General features: G+C 51.5%; 2 protein-coding genes and 1 long non-coding RNA gene across 12 annotated transcripts in view; 1 reads left to right on the forward strand and 2 right to left on the reverse strand.

Moving 5' to 3' along the window:
* The window catches only part of LOC115651412 (zinc finger protein 135-like), a 51,912-nt gene that overhangs the window by 25,512 nt on the left and 5,599 nt on the right, over window positions 1–20,801 (reverse strand). The window contains exons 1-2 of one of the 5 annotated variants that reach the window (XM_030562413.1): window positions 3,698–3,803; window positions 2,506–2,632 (exon numbers count right to left, since the gene is read on the reverse strand). The exons of 2 other annotated variants lie outside the window; for them this stretch is intronic. In XM_030562413.1, coding sequence (XP_030418273.1) covers window positions 2,506–2,632; window positions 3,698–3,721 — 151 coding nt within the window. In that variant the 5' untranslated portion in view covers window positions 3,722–3,803. Of the gene's footprint in view, window positions 1–2,505; window positions 2,636–3,519; window positions 3,595–3,697; window positions 3,804–20,801 lie in introns of those variants that run through there. 2 more of the 5 variants (XM_030562411.1, XM_030562415.1) reach the window with 2 other exon arrangements.
* On the forward strand, window positions 7,521–13,156 carry LOC115651413 (zinc finger protein 436-like). 5 transcript variants are annotated; one of them, XM_030562417.1, is made up of 5 exons: window positions 7,521–7,601; window positions 8,043–8,169; window positions 8,279–8,395; window positions 8,901–8,936; window positions 10,599–13,156. In XM_030562417.1, exons 1-5 carry the CDS (start codon window positions 7,578–7,580, stop codon window positions 12,131–12,133), a joined length of 1,839 nt encoding a protein of 612 aa, XP_030418277.1. In that variant the 5' UTR covers window positions 7,521–7,577; the 3' UTR covers window positions 12,134–13,156. The 5 variants fall into 5 exon arrangements, with proteins under 5 accessions (XP_030418277.1, XP_030418276.1, XP_030418278.1 ...); XM_030562416.1 differs by having other exon boundaries at window positions 7,524–7,601; window positions 8,040–8,169; XM_030562418.1 differs by lacking the exon at window positions 8,901–8,936 and having other exon boundaries at window positions 7,524–7,601; window positions 8,040–8,169.
* LOC115651496 lies at window positions 13,160–19,999 on the reverse strand. Of its 2 annotated transcripts, none has more exons than XR_004000364.1 (3): window positions 18,724–19,999; window positions 16,821–16,900; window positions 13,160–15,304 (listed from the first exon to the last, which is right to left on the reverse strand). It is a non-coding gene; the product is annotated as an uncharacterized LOC115651496 (long non-coding RNA). The 2 variants fall into 2 exon arrangements; XR_004000363.1 differs by having other exon boundaries at window positions 16,821–16,925.

Consider the following 20,801-nt stretch of genomic DNA (forward strand, 5'->3'; position numbering starts at 1 on the left):
TGTAGCTTTTTGATTAATAGTTATCTCAAAGCTACAAATGGAGGAATGTTGGGTCTAAACTTTTGGTGAACTTTGGAGCCAAAACACACCCAGACTGGCCGTCTCTGCATAATCCTTTCTGAACCCTTTATCGAACAAAGCACTGACCTGCAAACTACTCATGACACCCCCTTTATCAAGTAGCCATTAGCCTTTATCTCTATGCATTTACTTGTTAAACTTGCTTTTCCTGTAAAATCTTGATTGATTATGCATGACCATTATCTTTTATTAATCACTTTGTTTACTTCTGTGTATAAATATTAATGCTCACCCCTAATAAAGGGGCCACACTTATTCTAAAGCTTTTGGGTTAGTGTGAGCCCGTTGATCAACGCATTTGTGTCTGGTCTCTGACAGAATTGTGTGCCCATAGCCTCCCGCACGAACTCGGGTGCTGGAGAGGTGAGTAAGGACTTGCTTTATTACCTAACAGTGCTAGGTGTGTAACGGGACAGGGCTGGACCTGGGGAAAAGCAGTTGCCTTCATCACACTGTGGCCAATGGTGTATGGGATTATTCGAATAAAAGTAAAAAGCGGCAGGACGGGTATGGGGATATGAAATTTTTCTCGACCTGGGATCAAACAGAAAAATCACTCTCGTGCCCCCTACAGTAACCTTAGTAAAAACAATACAATCTTTCAATGCCATGCAAATAACACCACTCCTCATAAGGAGGTTTACCCTGTGCCCTTTGGGGAATATTACTCCTACTTTGCAGACATCTATATGACAAATGGGTGCAACTGACCTTTCCCAGCCTTAATAGGCCATCATTGGGTTTGTGGGACCAAAGCTTATACCGTGTTACCAGCTAACTGGTCAGGTATCTGTTATCCCGCCTGACACTTCCCACAATTCCAAGTGCTAGGATCCTTCCCACGAAAACGCCTCCGTAATTTCAGGTGGAAAAGAAGGGACTTACCAGATGCCCAATGGTATGTAAATAACATAAGCCCCTTAACCTGGGAAGAGGCTATGGCAGTTCCTTTATCTCACCTGGGGGAGTAATACACCAGGCAAAAAGGCTCCTGAGTTACAAGCAGTAGTTAAAATACTGGCAAATAAAACTGGAGAAAGTTTAAGAGCCCTGACTAAAGAAACAGGGGCGATCCAACAGATGGCCCTCCAAAACTGTCAGGCATTGGACATAGTGCTGGCAGCCAAAGGAGGAACCTGTGCTCTCACTGGAAAAAAAATAAAATAAAAATGTTGTGTGTACACACCTGACACCACCAATGAGGTAATAGATCGCGCTAGCCACTTAGAACAAATTGCATATCTTCCCCATAAAGAGCCAAGTTCTTTATGGAAGTGGCTAAGTAACTTGTTCAATTTCTCTGGCATAGGAAAATGGTTGTTTCAGGAAACCCTGACTATCCAGTTTGGAATCAATGATTTGTGTATGTCTTCAGTTAATCTCCTGTTGCACCCAAAATGGTGTAAGACATGCCACACAGATAGCTGCCCCAAACCAGACTGCTAATATGATGATTTTAAATATCACTGATGAACAAAGAAACAAAGAACAATTGATTTATGGAACCCAGTAATTGTCGGTCATTGCACAAGCTTGACCAAAAGGAGGGATTGTGAAAGTAGAATGAATTATATTGTAAAAATAAGACTGGATTAAAGAAGTGCTGTATGTACCTTTAAGCAGAAATAAATGTTGAAGTACAGGTGTCAGGAAAAGAAACATTAAGGAATAAACAATGAGCCCACTTAAGCTACTGGTGAAACATTAACCGGAGATTGGTAAAAGTTAATAAGGAAATTAACTATGCATGTCTAAACCTGGTAAACTTATCAGATTCTGCTTCCTTTGTTACCTTGTTAAGTTCGTGCCCTTTTATTTGTATAAATAAGATAGTTTGTGTCTTGCATGGTGCTCACATTATCTGGGTGTTATTAACAGAGCGCTGTGCTAATAAAACAGAGTGGTCTGACAAAATGCGAGTCCTGAGTCTGACTTTGACACAAGGAAGTGAGCGGGTGAAGGAATAAGCAAGCCCTCTAACAACCCTTCTCAATTTGCTGTAGGGGCTGAGTCATGGCAGCTGTCACATTTACACTGACCTACCAGTTATTTTGCATAGGGTGCAAGATTTGTTCAGCTGTGCAGTTGTTAAACTTATGATGTTCATTCTTTTTTGGAGAGGGGAAGAGCTGCTGCAGGAGGATTTTCTCCCTGCCTTATTTGTCTAACTAGAGTCAGTTCTTGAGGCAGAGCTGCTGCCATTGGTGTCTGGGCTGGGATTCCTGGAAGAGGTTGTTGCTCATGGGCTGTTTCCAACCACCTTTGTGCCAGGAATGAGGTACATACATAACACAAGTCAACAGGTTACATTAACATTAGCCTGAGGCTCTGAAAGTTGCTGACATTTGCCACCACTTGGCTGCTGGGTGCATCAAGGGCACCCAGACATTTTACAGCTGTGAGTAAAGATAAATTGGTCCTTACCCAGGGAAACAAGGGCCTGGTAATTCCTCAGCATCTGGTCCCGGTACAGCTGCTGCTCTGGCTGGGATAGGAGCTCCCACTCCTCCCGGGTGAAATACAGAGCGACGTCCTCAAACGCCACCTGGAGCTGCTGGCAACAAGCGTTACACACTCAGCACCTTCCGCTCCAGCCCCCAGCCCGGAATCTCAGCAGGGGACGCGGTTTCTAGGGGAGCTCCCAGGGATAACACCCAGCCCAGCAGCTGTGACCCAGGGAGACTCTCCCCAACCCCCCAGTTCCCCCAGGAAGGGGACAGAGAGCAGGTGACACCTTTGCCCAGGAAGCTGAACAAAGGCAGGGAGCAGGAGACGCTGAGGAGTGACAGAGTTTCAGGAGCTGGCTGGGGAATGGAAGAGAACCCAGACAGAGCTCTGACCCCCGAATGGGGCTGTGGTGTCCCTGAGGTCCCAAGATGGACCTAACTGGGGAAGATCCTGTTGTCCGTGCCTGCAAGACCTGTCTTGGACTGTGTTCCTGTCGTCTAAATAAACCTTCTGCTTTAGTGGCTGGCTGAGAATCATAGTGAATCGCAGGAAGCCAGGGGTGTGGGGCCTTGTGTCCCCCCACACTCTGTGACACATGGTTTGCCAGACTGATCAGCTAAGCCAATACTGACAACCTATATGAAAAGGCTGCAAAACACCATTATGCATCAACATGCAGAACACTTTATAAACCCCTCACTCTCAAAGCCAATTTTAGAAGAACCGAATGAGGCTGTTAAGAATGCTGGAGACACAAGTCAGCTCATGTGAACCAGCCTGGCTGTGGCATCGTACTTGCCATTTAAACAAGAGACACCACACACTACAAACTGGAGGCCAACGTTAAGTGCATTATCACTTGTTAATCCCGAAGCAGGACACTGGTTTGGAACAAGACTAGCAAACACTCACTAGCTTTCTGAAAAAAACTCGGCTGACTCTCTAGAAGCATGTGGTGCAACAGTGAAAGAATCAGGAGAATTATCTCACCTAGCGCCCGGGCTGCGCTGGTGCAAAGCGGGATCCCCGGGCCCTGCCTGGCCGAGCCGAGCCGCTGCCGGCCCCGTGGTCACTAGCGCGGGAGGGACCCAGGTCCCGGCCCCCTCGGCTCGGCCCCCAGCCGGGACCAGCCAGTGCCCGGCCGGGGAGTCCCCGCCCCGCGTCCTACCTGCGCCGGCCCCGCTGCAGCCATCGCCGGGCTCGGCTCCGGCCCCGGCCGCTTCCTCCGCCCGGGCAGCGACTTCCAGCCCAGCGGCCACTGCTGCCTCCCCGGGGCCGCTTCTCGGCCGCTCCCCGCCCTGGGGCTGCAGCCGGGACCCGCCTGCGCACGGGCCGGGCTGGGACCCAGGAGTCCGGGCTGGCTCCGCTCTGCCCCGCGGCTGCTGCCTCCCCGGGGTCGCTTCCAGCCGGACTGGCCCGAGGAGGCCCCGCCCCGCTCGCTGGACGCTGCGGAACCGGCTCAAGCCCCTCCCCGCCCTCCAAGGGCCCCGAGGCTGCGCTGCCCCGGCTCCAGCAGCCGGGGGAGGCCCCAGCGCAGGGACCTTGCGGACCAGCCCCCTGAGGCCCGGCTGGGAGCATCTGCCGCAGGGCGGGGGAACGGGGGCAGGGACTGGCCGGAGGCTGCGCCAGACAATCCGCTGCCCGTGCCCAGCGCACCGGACAGGCTCCTCAGCGGGGGATTAGTTACAAAACTGGATACAAAGCAACAGGCAGCAATTTCTCTCGCCTCCATCGAGCTGTTCGCTCCCGGGCGCTTCTGTGACGGCTGCTCGGAGGAGGTGAGGGCTGCAGCAGGGGAGAAATCCCCAGTAGCAGCTGCTGCGGAAGCGGTTCACTGGTACCTCCCGGTGCCCCCCTTCCTGGAGTGCGGGGCCCCCAGGGAAGGGCAGGAGCCTGGAGTCAAAGGGGATCCTCGGTTTGTTCCTGGGAAGGAGGGGGCGGAGGGGACTGGCCCCCCAGAAGTGTTACTTATGTGACAAAGCGATGCCCATTGTCTGGGGGGATCCAGATACCCTCCCCGAGCTGGCCAGGTTAAAGCAGCTCCTCCCCGGTCAGAGACTTCAGTGCGGGCAGCTGCCGCATGCTCAGAACCTCCGCCTGTTCACATACCTCCGCACTCTGGAGAGAAGCGTTGCTACCGCATTCAGCCATCAATCAGCGAGAGAGGCACTGTGAGGCTCCTCCTATGCACAGCATGGCATGTGTACAATGGCTTCTCCATTGTCATCGGCTTTTAACCTGCTTGAGAGCAGCGTGGAGCAACCTTGATGCGGGACCTTCGTGCCTGCTAACACCGGTAACCCTTTCCACAACCTATCCGCCTGGGTTCTGCATTTTGTACCTTTCTACACGGAGCAGGGCCAGCTCCAGGCACCGTGCAGCAAGCAGGTGTCTGGGGCGGCCAATGAAGACGGGCGGCACGTTCAGCTATTCAGCAGCGAGTCCCTCTCGGAAGGAGGGACCTGCCCCCGAAGAATGAAGCCGCACGGTGGAGCTGTTCACCAAAGTGCTGCCGACCATGATTGCGGCTTCCCCCCCCACTGCTTGGGGCGGCAAAAACTCTGGAGCCGGTCCTGACAGGGAGTAACACCAGCTCGAAGCCCCCTGCATCAAGTGATCGTTCACACACATTGCGATCACAGCGGGCTATCTGAGCAGCTTGGCTCTTTGTGAGGATTTCCTGAACTATTCCCATCATAGTCTTTAAAGCTTCCCCAAACCAGGGCCAGCTTTAGGAAGTGCAGAGCTGGATTCAAATAGTTTAGAAGGGGCCTCCGTAGGGATGACTCACCCAGTGGCGCTCTGGGTCTTCGGGGCAGGTCCTTCACTCACTACAGGTCTTCGGTGGCACTGAAGGACCCACCGCCAAAGTGCCACTGAAGACCCGGAGTGAGTGAAGGACCCGCAGCCGAAGCGCCACCGAAACCCGGAGCGCCACCAGGTGAGTAAAAATGAAAAAGGTGCCTAAGTTAGGCACTCTTCTTTAGGGTGCGGGGCCTGATTCAGGGGAATTGGCCTAAAGCTGGACCTGCCCCAAACTTTTGCGCAAGTTCAGTCATAAGCTCCTCCTCTGCCTCAGAGCCACCCTCCAGGGCCTCTCCAGTGAGATCCAGGGGCCCTCTGACTTTTCTTCCACTTAGGAGATGAAATGGGGCACTCCAGGGTAAGCAAATAGACAAGGGAACATTACATCCCAGTCACTCAGCCTCTTGACTGCATATGTTCCTGTTGAAGGTAGATTTTAGAGTCCTGATGAACCTCTCAACTAAACTGATCTCTGGATGGTATCGGGCAAATTTCAATTTACCCTGCACATAGAATCAGAAGATTAGGGTTGGAAGAGACCTCAGGAGGTCATCTAGTCCAGTGGTCTCCAACATGGGGTGTGCACACCCTAGGGGGTGCGCAAGAGGATCATTGGAGGTGCACGGTAGGAGGACCACTTTTTTTCTTTTTTCTTTTTTGGTTCAGCAGTTTGGGTGGGAGTTCGAGCGTTTTTTCGGGGTTTTTTTTTTTGCTTCAGCCTGGCAGAGGGTTGTGTGCTCAAAATTTTTTTATTGATGGGGTGCGCGATCAAAAAAGTTTGGAGAACCACTGATCTAGTCCAACTCTAGGTAACCCATTTCACTGCTCCACCACCCTACTAGTGAAATAGTGCTTCCTAATATCCAACCTAGATCTCTTCCACTGCAACCTGAGACCATTGCTTCTTGTTCTGTCTGCGACCACTGAGAACAGCCGAGCTCCATCCTCTTTGGAACCCCCTTTCAGGTAGTTGGAATCCCCGGTTATTAAATCCCTCCTCACTCTTCTCTTCTGCCCAGTACCCTCAGCTTCTCCTCCTAAGTCATGTGCCCCAGCCGCCAAATAATTTTTGTTACCCTCCGCTGGACTCTCACAAAATAGCTGCCCCTCTTCTCAGAGTTTGCCACTGGGAATTCAGAGACATATTCCCTTTTGATACAGGTCACAATATTAATAGGGTTGGATGATGATGTTATCTTATTTCCCACCAACACACGGGGGAGCCGAGAAATTCTTAAGAAATCCCACATTGAAAATACCCCTTAAACCTTCCCACTCTCATTCAATGTCACCTAAAGGCTCCACGGTTTTCAACTTCCCCAAGACCAGGAGTTTTACACCCGCCCCTAGAATATCACCCTCTTTAATCCCATCTTTCCTGACTAGAGACATCTGTGCTCCAGTGTCTCCCTAGCCCTGGCACACGCTACCATTTACCCTGGCCTTTGTAATAAACTCTTGGTCTGGCTCCAGGTCAGAGCTGCCAAAATTAACTAGAACTCTGGCTGCCCGCACTGAAGTCTCTGACTGGAGAGGAGCTGCTTTAACCTGGCCAGCTCGAGGAGGGTATCTGGATCCCCCCCAGACAATGGGCATCGCTTTGTCACATAAGTAACACTTCCGTGGGGCCAGTCCCCTCCGCCCCCTCCTCCTTCCCAGGAACAAACCGAGGATCCCCTTTGACTCCAGGCTCCTGCCCTTCCCTGGGGGCCCCGCACTCCAGGAAGGGGGGCACCGGGAGATACCAGTGAACCGCTTCCGCAGCTGCTGCTACTGGGGATTTCTCCCCGGCTGCAGCCCTCACCTCCTCCGAGCAGCCGTCACAGAAGCGCCCGGGAGCGAACAGCTCGATGGAGGCGAGAGAAATTGCTGCCCGTTGCTTTGTATCCAGTTTTGTAACTAATCCCCCGCTGAGGAGCCTGTCCGGTGCGCTGGGCACGGGCAGCGGATTGTCTGGCGCAGCCTCCGGCCAGTCCCTGCCCCCGTTCCCCCGCCCTGCGGCAGAGGCTCCCAGCCGGGCCGCGGGGCTGGGCCGGAAGGTCCCTGCGCTTGGGGCCTGCCCCGGCCGCTGGAGCCGGCAGCGCAGGCGCGGGGCGGAGCGGGCCCGTGCGCAGGCGGGTCCCGGCTGCAGCCCCGGGGCGGGGAGCGGGCGAGGGGCGGCCCCGGGGAGGCAGCAGCCGCCGCGGGGCGGGAAGTCGCTGCCCGGGCGGAGGAAGCGGCCGGGGCCGGAGCCGAGCCCGGCGATGGCTGCAGCGGGGCCGGCGCAGGTAGGACGCGGGGCGGGGACTCCCCGGCCGGGCACTGGCTGGTCCCGGCTGGGGGCCGAGCCGAGGGGGCCGGGACCCGGGTCCCTCCCGCGCTAGTGACCGCGGGGCCGGGGGCTGCAGGAGCGGCGCGGGGAAGCCCTGGCCGGGCGGAGCGGGGCTGAGCACAGGCCTGGGGCGGAGGCGGGAGGAGGAGCCTGTTTCCTGCCCTGGGATTCGGGCCCGTCCCAGAGCCCCGTGGGGAGCCGAGGGCGACTCCTGTCCCGGCCAGCAGGGCCCCGGGTCCTTGCGGGAGCTGTGCGGGGTGGGGGAGTCTCCCTGGGTCACAGGTGCTGGGCGGGGGGTTCCCTGGGAGTCGCTCCCCTAGAAACCGCGTCCCCTGCTGAGACTCCGGGCTGGGGGCTGGAGCGGAAGGTGCTGAGTGTGTAACGCTTGTGCCAGCAGCTCCAGGTGGCGTTTGAGGACGTCGCTCTGTATTTCACCCGGGAGGAGTGGGAGCTCCTATCCCAGCCAGAGCAGCAGCTGTACCGGGACCAGATGCTGAGGAATTACCAGGCCCTTGTTTCCCTGGGTAAGGATGAGCTCGGCGCCCTATTGTGCTGGGTTGCACCAACATTTAAAAAAATGAGTCCCTGCTCCCAAAACTTTAGTAATAAAACTGATTCTTTCCCTCTGAACAGGCTATTCAGGTTCAACACCAGACTTAATCAACCGAATAGAATTAGGAGAGGCAGAGCTTTGGATCTGGGATGCCGAGAAATCCAGGCAAAGCTCTGGGCCTGAGAGCCCCTCCTCAGGTGAGTCATAATAATCCAGCCCCTTCTAATTTACTCACCTGCTAGTGGAGGGCTCCTTAATGTAGAAGGCAAAGGCAGAGCGAGATCCATTGGCTAGGAACTGAAGGAGACGAATGGAGGCTGGGAATTAGGGGCCACGGTTTACCTGGGAGGGGAATGAACCATTGGGAGAGCTCCCCTAGGGACAGGTTGGATTCTCCATCACTGTCAGTCTGTCAGTGGAGACACGGCATCTCTTTCTAAAGCCCTGCTCTAACTCAGCCAGCAGTTACTGGGCCTGAGGCAGGAATGACTGGGGGAGATTCTCTGGCTGGGATAGGCAGGAAGCCAGGCTGGATGGGCACAATGAGCCTGTCTGGCCTTTATATCTATGAATCCTAGAAATCATAGACATGTAGAACTGGAAGGGACCTTGGTAGATCATCTAGTCCAGTCCCCTGCACCGAGGCAGGGCTAAGTATTATCTAGTCCATCCCTGACAGGTGTCTGTCTAAACTGTTCTTAGAAATCTCTGATGATGGAGATTCCACAACCTCCCAAGGTAATTTTTTTCCACTTCTTAACTACCCTCAGAGTTTGGAAGTTTTTCCTAAATCTCCCTTGCTGCAATATAATCCCATTATTTCTTGTCCTGGCCTCAGTGGATAAGGAGAACAATTTATCACCTTCCTGTTGGTAACAGTATTTTACGGTCTCAAAAACTGTTATCAGGTCACCCCCCACCCCAGTCTTCTCTTCTCCAAACTAAACAAACTCAATTTTTTCAATCTTTCCTCATGGGTCATGTTTTTTAGATCTTTAATCATTCTTGCTGCTCTCCACTGATCCTCTCCAGTTTGTCCACATCCTTTCTGAAGTGTGGGGTCCAGAACTGGACACACTAATCCAGCTGAGACTTTACCAGTGCTGACTAGAGTGGAAGAATTACTTCTCTCATCTTGCTTGCAACACTCCTCCTAATACCATCCCAGAATAATATTTGCCTTTTTTCCTTCAAAAAACTATTCCACTGTTGACTCATATTTAGTTTGTGATCCACTATAACCCCATATGGTTCTCTGCTGTATTCCTTTCTAGCCGTCATTTCCCATTCTGTCTTTGTGTAATTGATTATTCCTACCCAAGTGTAGTACTTGGCATATGGGCTTATAGAATTTCATCCTATTTAATTCCAACCATTTCCCCAGTTTGTCAAGGTCATTTTGAATTCTAATTCTCTGCTCTAATGTGCTTGCAATCCCTCCGAGCTTTAAATTGTCCGTAAACTTTGAATGTGTTCTCTATGCCATTACCAAATCATATATGAAGCTGTTGAATAGAACTGGACCCAGGACCGATCTCTGCGGGCTCTCTCTTGATATACCCTTGCAGCTCATTTGTGAACCATAACAAGTACTTTGAGTGTGGGTTTTCCAACCAGTTGTGCACCAACCTTATAATAGGCTTGCCTAAGATATGTTTCTCTAGTTTGTTTATGACAAGGTCATGTAAGACAGTTTCAAAAGCCTTACTAAAGTCAAGATGTGACATCTGCTGCTTTTGTCCTATCTACAAGGCTTGTTCGCTGTCAAAAAAGGATGTTAGGTTCGTTTGACATAATTTGTTCCTGACAAATCCATGCTGACTGTTACTTATAATACTTTTACTCCTGGGGAGATTCTGCGTGACTTTTGCCCGCAGAAAACGGCTCCCCCGCAGAATTCCTCTGCCTCCCTGCAGAAAACACCAGGGAAGCAACGGTGTGGGGAACATGACCAGGTTGCAGTTTTTTAGGGGGGATTGCTCCCTCCAACAGAGGTGAGGCATGAGGGTTTGGGGGGTGGGTTGGAGGGGTTTGAAGGGATGACAAGTCACTCAGGGGTTGTGTGATGTAAGCTGAAAAACATGTTTGTAATTTTTTGCAACCCAATCAGTGACACTGCTAAGCTGGAAGGGGTGAATGGCCTGCTTTCCTCACCATCATGACAGGGAGTGGGGGCAAATCTGGGTGGCCCTGGAACCCCGCAGGCCAGGTCTCAATACCCGGAGTGAGGTGTTGGGTCCAGCCCTGTCGGACAGGTGCCACCATTGCAGGGTGAGGCACCAATCCAAGAAATAGTCACGGACAAATGGGGAAATCGCTCATCCATGACATTTTTCCATGCTTGACAAGCCTGTAGCCTTAACCATGAGCTAACACTGGGATTGCCTCTGCTCTCTCCAGCAGGGCACGAGATCCTGGGAGAAACGAGGACATGGTCTGAATGTGGGGAGAGCGCAGCAGGAATGCAGAATCCCACATCCCATAGAGGGATCCATGCACAGGACGCAGTCCATCCCCGGGGTAGACTCCACCAGAAACTGGACCTATCTACACACCAGACACTCCCCATGGGCCAGCGCCCCCACCGCTGCATCAATTGCGGCAAGAGATTCAGCAGTCCCTCTGCACTGACCCAGCACCAGTGCATGCATACCGGGGAGATGCTGCATCGCTGTGCTGACTGTGGCAGGAGCTTCAGACAGTCCTCAATCCTGAGAATACACCGGCGTACACACATCAGGGAGAGGCCATACTGCTGCACTGACTGTGGCAAGGGCTTTGCACGGAGCTCAAACCTAAGAATACACCAGCGCACACACACCGGGGAGCGGCCACATCACTGTGCTGACTGCGGCAAGAGCTTTGCAGACAGCTCAACCTTGAGAAGACACCAGCGCCTGCACACCGGGGAGCGGCCGCATCGCTGTGCTGACTGCGGCAAGACCTTTGCACGGAACTCAAGCCTGAGAACACACCAGCGCCTGCACACCAGGGAACAGCCGTACTGCTGTGCTGACTGTGGCAAGGGCTTTGCACGGCACTCAAGCCTGAGAACACATCAGCGCGCACACACTGGGGAGCGGTCGTACCACTGTGCTGACTGTGGTAAGATGTTCAGCAGTGGCAAGACGCTGACCCGTCACCAGCCCACGGACGCTGGGGAGCGGCCTCATCGCTGTGCTGACTGCGGCAAGGGCTTTGCACGGAGCTCACATCTGAGAACACACGAGCGCACACACACAGGAGAGCGGCCGCATCGCTGTGCTGACTGTGGCAAGGGCTTTGCACAGATTGCACACCTGAGAGTCCATCAGCGCACACACACCGGGGAGCGGCCACATCTCTGTGCTGACTGCGGCAAAGGCTTTGCACAGATTGCACACCTGAGGGCACACCAGCGCATGCACACCGGGGAGCGGCTGCAGCACTGTGCTGACTGCAGCAAGGGCTTTGCAGAGAGCTCAAAGGCGAGAAGACAACAGCGCGCACACACTGGGGAGCGGCCATACCACTGCGCTGACTGTGGCAAGGGCTTTGCAGAGAGCTCACATCTGAGAAGACACCAGCGCACACACACTGGGGAGCGGCCACACCACTGTGCTGACTGTGGCAAGGGCTTTGCACAGATTGCACACCTGAGAGCACACCAGCGCACACACACTGGAGAGCGGCCGCACCGCTGTGCTAACTGCGGAAAGGGCTTTGTCCAGATTTCACACCTGAGAGTACATCAACGCACACACACCGGGGAGCGGCCTCACTGTTGTGCTGACTGTGGCAAGGGCTTTGTCCAGATTTCACACCTGAGAGTACATCGGTTCACGCACACTGGGGAGCGGCCCCATCACTGTGCTGACTGCGGCAAGGGCTTTGCACAGATTTCACACCTGAGAAGACACCAGTGCACACACCAGGGAGTGGCTGCACCACTGTGACAGTTCTGGGAAGAACTTCAGCAGAACCAGTGCACTGACCAAGCAGAGGTGCATGCACACTGGGGAGAGGCCATTCTGATGCCCTGACTACAGCAAGAGCTTTGCATGGGCCTCTTTGATATCATGTTGGTGCATTCACAGCTGAGAGTGGCAGTGCAGCTGTGCTGACTGGAGCAAGTACTTTGCTAGATTGGCCAATGTCACCTGGCACCAAGTCACTCACACCAATGCCCTTCTGCCAATGCCAGGGCCTGAGGGGCTTCTGGCAGCCAGGTGGAACTGGCACAGCACCAGCAGATGGAGATCAGGGAGTGGTCCTGTCCCTGTAGTGCCCAGCAGAGACTGTGTGGGGCAAGGAAGGAGACTTGGTTCAGCAGTATGGGAAAGAGCAGACAGGTGGAGGGAATTTGGAGCAGATGTTCACAGCCTACGTCATTAGGGAGCTCTCCCTTGCCATGTAGGTGGGATCCAGCTAGGGCATTCGCTTTCTTTCTGTCCAAACTCACTCACGCATCACGCACAACCCCTCCCATCTAGATGAGATTAAGTCGGGAACTCCCCCCCCCCCCCCCACCTCCCTCGGTTCCAACCAGCGGGTGACTCTTGGGTAACATCCAGAGGTAGGATTTGCAGTCCTGTCTCAGCATGGATTGGGAGTGGAGCAGGACAGCCCAGTGTGTGTGGTTGAAAGGAGACTCAGGAACTGCTCATGCCGTCTACTTTAAATAGAAACGTGATGAAGAAGAACTACGTACCTAATGTGTAACACAGGTCTGTCTAGCCAGGTGTTTCTTTGCTATTAAAGAAGCTGATGCGTTCACACGGCATGTGGAGAAGCCAGTGTGAAGTGTAAATCTTTAAGGTGAACCAATTAAAGTGTTCCAAGGCCTAACTGACCATGAGGCCGGATGAACGGTGTGACTGTCAGGTGCTCAGAGGGAGTTTTCCATTACTCCTGGGGGAATTCTGCACGTAAAAATACTGTGAACAATGTTTTAAAATTCTGCATAATTTATTTATCAAAATAACACTGTATAATCACACTAGTTTCAATTATTTTGCTAATTTATTTAAAAAAATCCCTGTCAGCAAGTATGTCGGTAACAATACAGATGGCAAAAAAGATTCATGAGGTGTTTTTGACAAATGGATTCCTTACTAGGCATATTAATACAAAACTTTGAGTAATAATTCATGTAAAATACAATATAGAGATATATTTCCCGCACCCCTCAGAAGCAGTGCAAAGGCTTGCGGGAGTCAGGTAACGGAGGAGTGAGGGAGAGGGAAATAATTGCTGGGAGGATCCTGGGAGTGAACCAGGAGAGTTCTTGGGTGTGGGTGGCAGAAGTATAGAGAAGATTTGAGGGGGTGGGAGATTCCTAGAGCAGATCATTTAACAAAACATCCCATCTTGAGAATCCACCAAGACCTTTGTAAATTGTTCCAAAATGGTTAATTACGTTCAGTGCCAGAAATGGGTGCCCTAGTTCCAATCTGAATGTGTCCTGCTTCAACTTCCAGCCACTGGATCATGTTATACCTTTGTCAGCAAGATTGATGAGCCCATTATGAAATATTTGTTCCCTATGTGATACTTACAGACTGTAAGCAAGTCACCCCGTGGCTTTTCTTTGTTAAAGGAAACGGGGAGTTCTGAGAGTTCATGGGATCCCATGGAACATAGCCGTGCCCTGAGCCTTGTGCGTAACTTTCCCAGGGCAGACCCCAAGAATTCTGGTTCTAGGGCTTCTGGGAGGCACCCCGGAAAGTAGGGAAGTCACAGGGGTCAGGTCAGCTAGGAGCAGTCACTGGGCTGCTCCCCGACTAGCTTTGCTGCCTGGCAACTAGTAGGCCCAGCTGCCTGATTGATTGCAGGGTCTGACTGGCCACCGGGCCAGCAGCCTGGTTGATAAGTCCAGCAACAACAGCAGAGCACCGACTGCTCAACGTGTTCCTTGGCTGCAGCTGCGCTGGGTCCTGCCCCTGCTGTGCTGTGTCTAGCTCTGCTCCTGCTCCAGCCCCAGCCTGCACCTACGCCTGCCCCAGGCCCAGTCCCAGCTCCATGCTGGCTTTGGACTCCCAGCTCCGACCCTTGGCTGTGCCTCCTGACTGTGACTCGTTACCCTTCGGCTTAGACTTTGGCTTCTATCTCCCAGCTCCGACCTTTGGCTCTGCCTCAGGACCCGTCTCTTCTGAGTTCAGACTCTTGCTCTGCCCATTAGGCCAGAGCACCCACGACTCGGCCAGTGACAGAAACGACAGGGGACTGGGACCCGCTGGGTGGAGGGCTGGGGAGACAGGGCACAGCGAGATTGGACAGGGTGAGACAGGGACTGGCTGGACAAGAAAACGGGCTAAGAACCAGTAGTGGGAGGGGGAGATACAGATCAGATGAGGAACTGGGGGGAACTGGGACTGGCTGGGCAAGGAGAACCTGGGACTTGCTGGAAAGATGAGTGGGACTGGACTGAGGAGCCACAGGTGGGGAAGAGGCAGGACTGGAAGAGGCTGGAGGGAACAGGGCAGAAGGGGACAAGCTTCGGGGAATTGAGCTGCTGATTCCTGATGGCAAGAGCTGGATTTATCCCTGGCTGGGCTGTGCACGGAAATAAGAGGGCAGGTCGGGGTGTGTAATAGGGGTTCCCCATGAGGGGGTCTGATCTCTCCTGAGCTCATTCTGTACTGTCTCTGTGGTCGATGTCTGTTAGCACCTTCACGGTCACTTCCACCCCACAGCGCTCGGCACAGAACCTGATCAGCACATTGTTAATAGCTGTGGCAGACCCTATGTCCAGCTTCTCACAGGGAATGTGCCTCACTCCTCTGTCCAGCAGGGCCACTTGCAGCCTGCTCTCATATCTCCTCAGCTCTTGGTCCCCCTGCTCTTCCAGGGTCTGCCACAGCAGCTTTTCCCATGTCTTCTGTATGCCAGCCCTGCCCAAAGGGAGTCAGGACGCTGCTGTCAGTCTGCGCCGGAAGAGAAGTGGAAGTGATTTCAGAATCTGTCTCCTGTCCTGTCCGAGGTCCCTTCGCCCCACCCCTTGCGCATTTCCTGCTCTGGTCAATTTCTGCTCTCAGATTTTGTTCTGATCTCAGTGTTACCAAGGGAAGTGAGTTCTCCATCTCCTGGTGTCTTCAAATCCAGACTGGACACCTTTCTGGACCATGCTTCAGACAAATACATTATTGGGCTCAGTACAGGGGTAACTGGGTGAGATTCTCTGGCCTGTGTTACACAGGAGGGCAAACTAGATGATGTAATTGTCCCTTCTGGACTTAAAATCTATGAATGTAGCGTCACCGCACCTAAAGTGGGTCACAACTGAGAATACCATATTCAGGATGAACTATGAAACGGCAGATTAACCACCTGTTTGCAGTCTTTCTATCTTTAAGAGTTTACCAAGCCAGTAACAAAATGAGCTTCTGTCTCACCACACTGGTTCACTAGTAGCCAAAAAACACAGTCTCCTTAGGAAATCCAGACCTCGGTTCACCACCCAGACATCTGGTCTTTAAGGTGAGAGGTCACTGAAAGACAGATTCATCATTCATCATGTAGTTCTCGGTCCATTTTGGGAAATTTCATGGTCATCACATTTTAAAAATCTTGATTTTCACAGTTACAGATCTTTAAATCTTAAATTTCATGGTGATGTCAAATCATGAATACGTATTTAAAAATATAAACATGTAAAGCCTACAAGTCAGCATTTTTCAAATGGGATCCCAACCCAAAAAGGGGTTGCAAGGCTATTGTGGGGCAGATGGGGATGCCATGGTATTACCACCCTTACTTCTGCGCTGCCTTCAGAGCCAGGCGATGAGAGAGCAGTGGCTGCTGGCCAGCAGCCCAGTCTTGAAGGCAGAGCCACTACCACCAGCAGCAGCGCAGAAGTAAGTGTGGCATGGTATAGTATTGCCACCCTTCTCCACTGCTGCTGGAGGCAGCACAGAAGGGCAGCAATAACATACCGTGCCACCCTCACATCTGCGCTGCTGATGGCAGCAGCTCTGCCTTCAGAGCTGGGCTCTCAGCCAGCAGCCACCGCTCTCCCGCTGCCCAGCTCTGAAGGCAGCGCAAAAGTAGCAGTGGCAATACCGCAAACCCCCTACAATAGCCAGATTTAATGGGAGAGACCAGGTTTCATGTCTGTGAATTTGGTCAGGGGCCTTAGTCATCATAAAGTCCTTCCAATCCCAAGGGACCAGCCTCTTAACCAGGTCAATATGTAACTCAGATCTTACCCAAAAACCAGGCTGGTAGCCAATCCTCTAGTATCTAATAACTAAAGGTTCTTCGAGTGATGTCCGTGTGGGGGCTCCACTTCAGGTGATCGTGCGCCCCTGCACCTCTAGTCTAGCTGTGCCTGGTGTGGTCGCATGTGTGCTCTCCCTGTCTCACGCCAGCAGGGGCCATTCACAAGCGCTGTCCGACCAACCCTCCCCTCAGTCTTTCTCAACCACCCTTAGTCTGAGTCAGAGTTCCAGCAATGCCTCTGCACGACTTACCTTTTGATATAGGATTAGCAGCGTAGTTTGGGAAATACATTCGTTAGATAGGAAAATATCTCTTTGCCTTTCCAATTACAAAATGATTCTTACAAGGTGTCTGGAATCTCTGTCCTGAACTCAGAGTCCTAACACCACCATAGGATCTTAACCAAGTACTTTGTTCTCTTACCAGACCTCCGTTTGAACTCTTGGCTACATGTCTGCTCCTACATCTGTCAGTGAAAGTGGTCCTCCTTGTTGCCATCACATCTGCAACATGCGTAGGAGAACTTAGCTAGTTATAGAGGTATAAAAGGAAGAATCAAAAATCACTGTCTGTCTGTGTAATGACCTTCTTTTACTGTGACAGTCTGAGGCTTGGTTCTTTGGCTAAGCAGCAAAGGCAGCCATAAACTGGGAAGTGTATGGTCACACTGTCACATTCCAAACTAGTCACATTGAAATAAGGTGCTATTGGGCTATTAGGAATATAATCCTGTCACCTCCAGAGAAAGGGAAGAGCCTAGAAGATGTAAAAGGAAACTTAGTTTGATAGCATCCTGTCTGGCAAGAACTCATTTATCAATAGACACAGCTGGAAAACCCTTATGTCTGTATTGTTTTGTATGTTTATTTGCATGGTCTCTGTCTGGTTCTGTAATTGTTTCTGTCTGCTGTATAATTAATTTTGTTGGGTGTAAACCAATGAAGGTGGTGGAATATAATTGGTTAAATAACCATGTTACAATATGTTAGGATTGGTTAGTTAAATTTCAGTATAATGATTGGTTAAGGCAGTGGTCCCCAACGCGGTGCCCATGGGTGCATCTTAATGCGCCCGTGTCCTGGCCCCCGGGAGAGCACCCGCCGGCATTTCGGTGGGGACGTCTCTCGCTGATGCCGCTTGCCATTGACAAGTGACATCATCGAGAGGCGTCGCTCCCGAATTTCGGCAGGGATGCCTCTCAATGACGTCTCTTGTCGATGGCAAGCGGCGTCATTGAGAGGCATCGCCGCCAAAATGCTGCCGAAATTCGGCGGCATTTTGGCAGGTGCTCCACCACCACAGTGGTCCTTCGGCTGGCGCCCGCCAGCCAAAAAAGTTGGAGACCACTGGGTTAAGGTCTAGCTAAGCAAAACTCAGGTTTTACTATATAGTCTGCAGTCAATCAGGAAGTAAAGGAGGGAGGGAAATGGGAACAGGGACTGGGGATGGGGGAATTAAAATCATGTTTTGCTAAAGGGGAAAATGGGAACAGGAACAGGGACACAGACAAGGCTCTGACACTACAGAGCCTTGCCTGAGGCTATGTCTACATGTGCAATTGAACAACAACACTTTTGTAGTTCAGAGGTGTTAACTTCCCCCTCCCCTCAAAAGAGAAAAGTTTTGTCGCAGCAAGTGCCATTGTGAATGGCGTATTGTTGGCAGAAGCACTCTCCTGCCGGTAATGTGAACTCTGCTCTTTGGGAGTGAAAGTATTCTGTCAGCAAAGAAGCCGACAAACAGTGGCTATCCTGCCCAACTTTTAGCGACATGGCAATGTCACCAAAACCTGTGTAGTGTACACGTGGCCTTAGACGTTTTAGTGTTTTGTTTGATTTTGCTTGGTAATCTGCTTTGTTCTGTTTGCTATCCCTTATGATCACTTAAAGCTTGCCTTTCATAGTTAATAAACTTTTTTTCCACACTAAATCCAGTCTGCAATTCATAATGAGGGGGGGAAAGGGAGGGATATTGTGCACATCTTCCTCCACATTGAGGGAGGGGGCAAATTTATGAGCTTATGTTGTACAGATTTCTCTACAGCGCAATACAATATTATTTAGGGTGTATTTTCCAGAGGGGAGCTGCACTTGAGGGCTGGGTGATTTCCTAGCTGAGTCTTCTCATAGCTGTTTGCAGACTGTATGATTCTACGGTTGTGTGCTGCCAGAGGCTGCAGAGCCTAATTCAGCGAAACAGGGAGAGGGAACCTAGGCTAGTGGAGTAGGCAGGCTCAGTGAAATCCCAGTACACCAGGTGGCATCCCAGAAGCGGGGGGGGGTACAACCTGTCACGTCTACTGGCTCATATCCGGTCAGTAACCTACCTCCACATGTTACTTTCCATGGGCTGTCTGCCACGCGCTCGTTTGTCCAACTTTGCATGACTCCACGGTTTTTCCATCAGCACCCATAGCTGTCTGCAGAAATGTCAATCTGGATGTTAGAACAGCTTCTCTATAGAAAGTCTCTTCCCACACCTGGACTGCTCTGTCCTTGGATAGTAATTCATCAGTCATATACAGTGATTTGAATCAATTGCGTGGTCCTTGGCTAGGGTTGCCAAGTGTCCTTTTTTTTTTTTTAAACCAGAAAGTCCAGTCAAAGGGGATCTGCAGCTTCTTTTCAGATCTACTGACTGCACACCAAAAGTCTGGTTACCAGGGGTTGGGGCAGGTGGGAGAGGGTCATCAACCCACTCCAGCCTTTGCACACTCAGGGACACCTCCTATCTGTATCTTGTGGGCAGACAGTCTCCATGTCGGGGCTGCAGCTCCCATCCCATCCCATCCCTGGCATAGAGAGAGCTCTGATGGGGAAGAGTGAAGATTGAGTGACGAGAAATGCGGTGGGACGGGAGAGGGGAAAGTGGGGGGAAGGGTCAGGGCATCAATGAAAGAGGCAGAACAGGGGCTAGAGCCTTTGGGGGACAAGGTGGGGCAGGAGAAACTTCCAGCACTCTTGCTGTAGGGTCCTGTTTTCAGAAATGAAAGTTGGCAACCACATGGCCAACAGGAGAGTATAGTTAATGAAAGAACCCTAACAGCTCTAGGCACCTCTGTACCAGGGCTTGATTTTTCCCTACATCTCACTGATAACACCAGTAGTGTCGCTTCATATGCAATATTTCTGGAGGAATTCTGCATTTCTGTGCAAGCCCAGAATTCATAGGCCCTGCTGATTTCTTATCACTGCAGAATTGATTTTGATGGGGAAGCACTGTAATTACAGCTTTTGCCTACTAGAGGCTGCTGTGGCACCAAAAGAGAGGGCAGCTGGCTTACGGCTGGAGAAGAGGGAGGGGGTTAGAGGTTCTTTCTTCACAGCACTCTGTCCATGGGGCCAGGTGTGGAGGTAAGCGATATAGGGGGGATGGACACAATGGGGCACATGGGGCTGCTGGGTGGTGGTGGTCACAGGAGTCAGTGGGGTGACATTGAGCAAGGGGCTGAATGCAAGTGGGGATGCAGAGACCTATGGGGAGAGGATCAGAGGTGTCTGATTGAATGGGTGAGATCGGGGTGAAATAAGGAGAGGATGGATAGCTCAGTGGTTTGAGCATTGGCCTACTAAACCCAGCGTTATGAGCTCAATCCTTGAGGGGCCATTTAGGGAACTGGGATAAAAATCTATCTGGGGATTAGTCCTGCTTTAAGTAGGGGATTGGACTAAATGACCTGAGGTCCCCTCCAACCCTCATATTCTGAGGTTCTCCAGCTCTCTATCACCCTCCCCTCCAAACAAAACAAAACAAAACCCCACCATTCCATACTTCTCCCAACAATTCTCAAAGTTCACTCCAGGCTACTTCCCTCTCCCTGGCTCCCCCAAGCCTTTGCACTGTGTCTGAGGGCACAGGAAATACATTTCTACATTGTAGTTGATATAACTTATTGCTCAAAGTTCTGGGTTAATAAGTCTAGTAAGGAATCTATTTGTGAAAAATCACTCCCTGAATCATTTTTAGTTGTTTGTACTGTTATAGACATAGTTGCCAACAGATATTTTGAAATAAATTACCAAACTAATTGAAATTAGCGTAATTATATTGTATTATTTTGACAAATAAAATATGCAGAATTTTAAAATATGGTGTGCAAAATTTTTAGTTTTTTTGGGCATAAAATGGGAAACTCTCTTTTTGCACCTGCCAGTCACATGGTTCACAAGCCCTCGTGTTCAGTTAGGCCTTAGAACATTGGCTCATCTTAAAGCTTGACACTTCACACAGGCTTTTCCCCATGACATCTGAAAGCATCAGCTTGTTTAATAGAAAAGAAACACCTGGTTCGACAGACCTGTGTTACACATTAGGTACATAGTTCTTCATCGCATTTCTGTTTAAAATAGATTGCTGTTCCTGAGTCTTCTTTCAATCACACGCACTGGGCTGTCCTGCCCCACC

The sequence above is a fragment of the Gopherus evgoodei genome, chromosome 4 (genome assembly GCF_007399415.2).
Source record: "Gopherus evgoodei ecotype Sinaloan lineage chromosome 4, rGopEvg1_v1.p, whole genome shotgun sequence".
Classification (NCBI taxonomy): domain Eukaryota; kingdom Metazoa; phylum Chordata; order Testudines; family Testudinidae; genus Gopherus; species Gopherus evgoodei.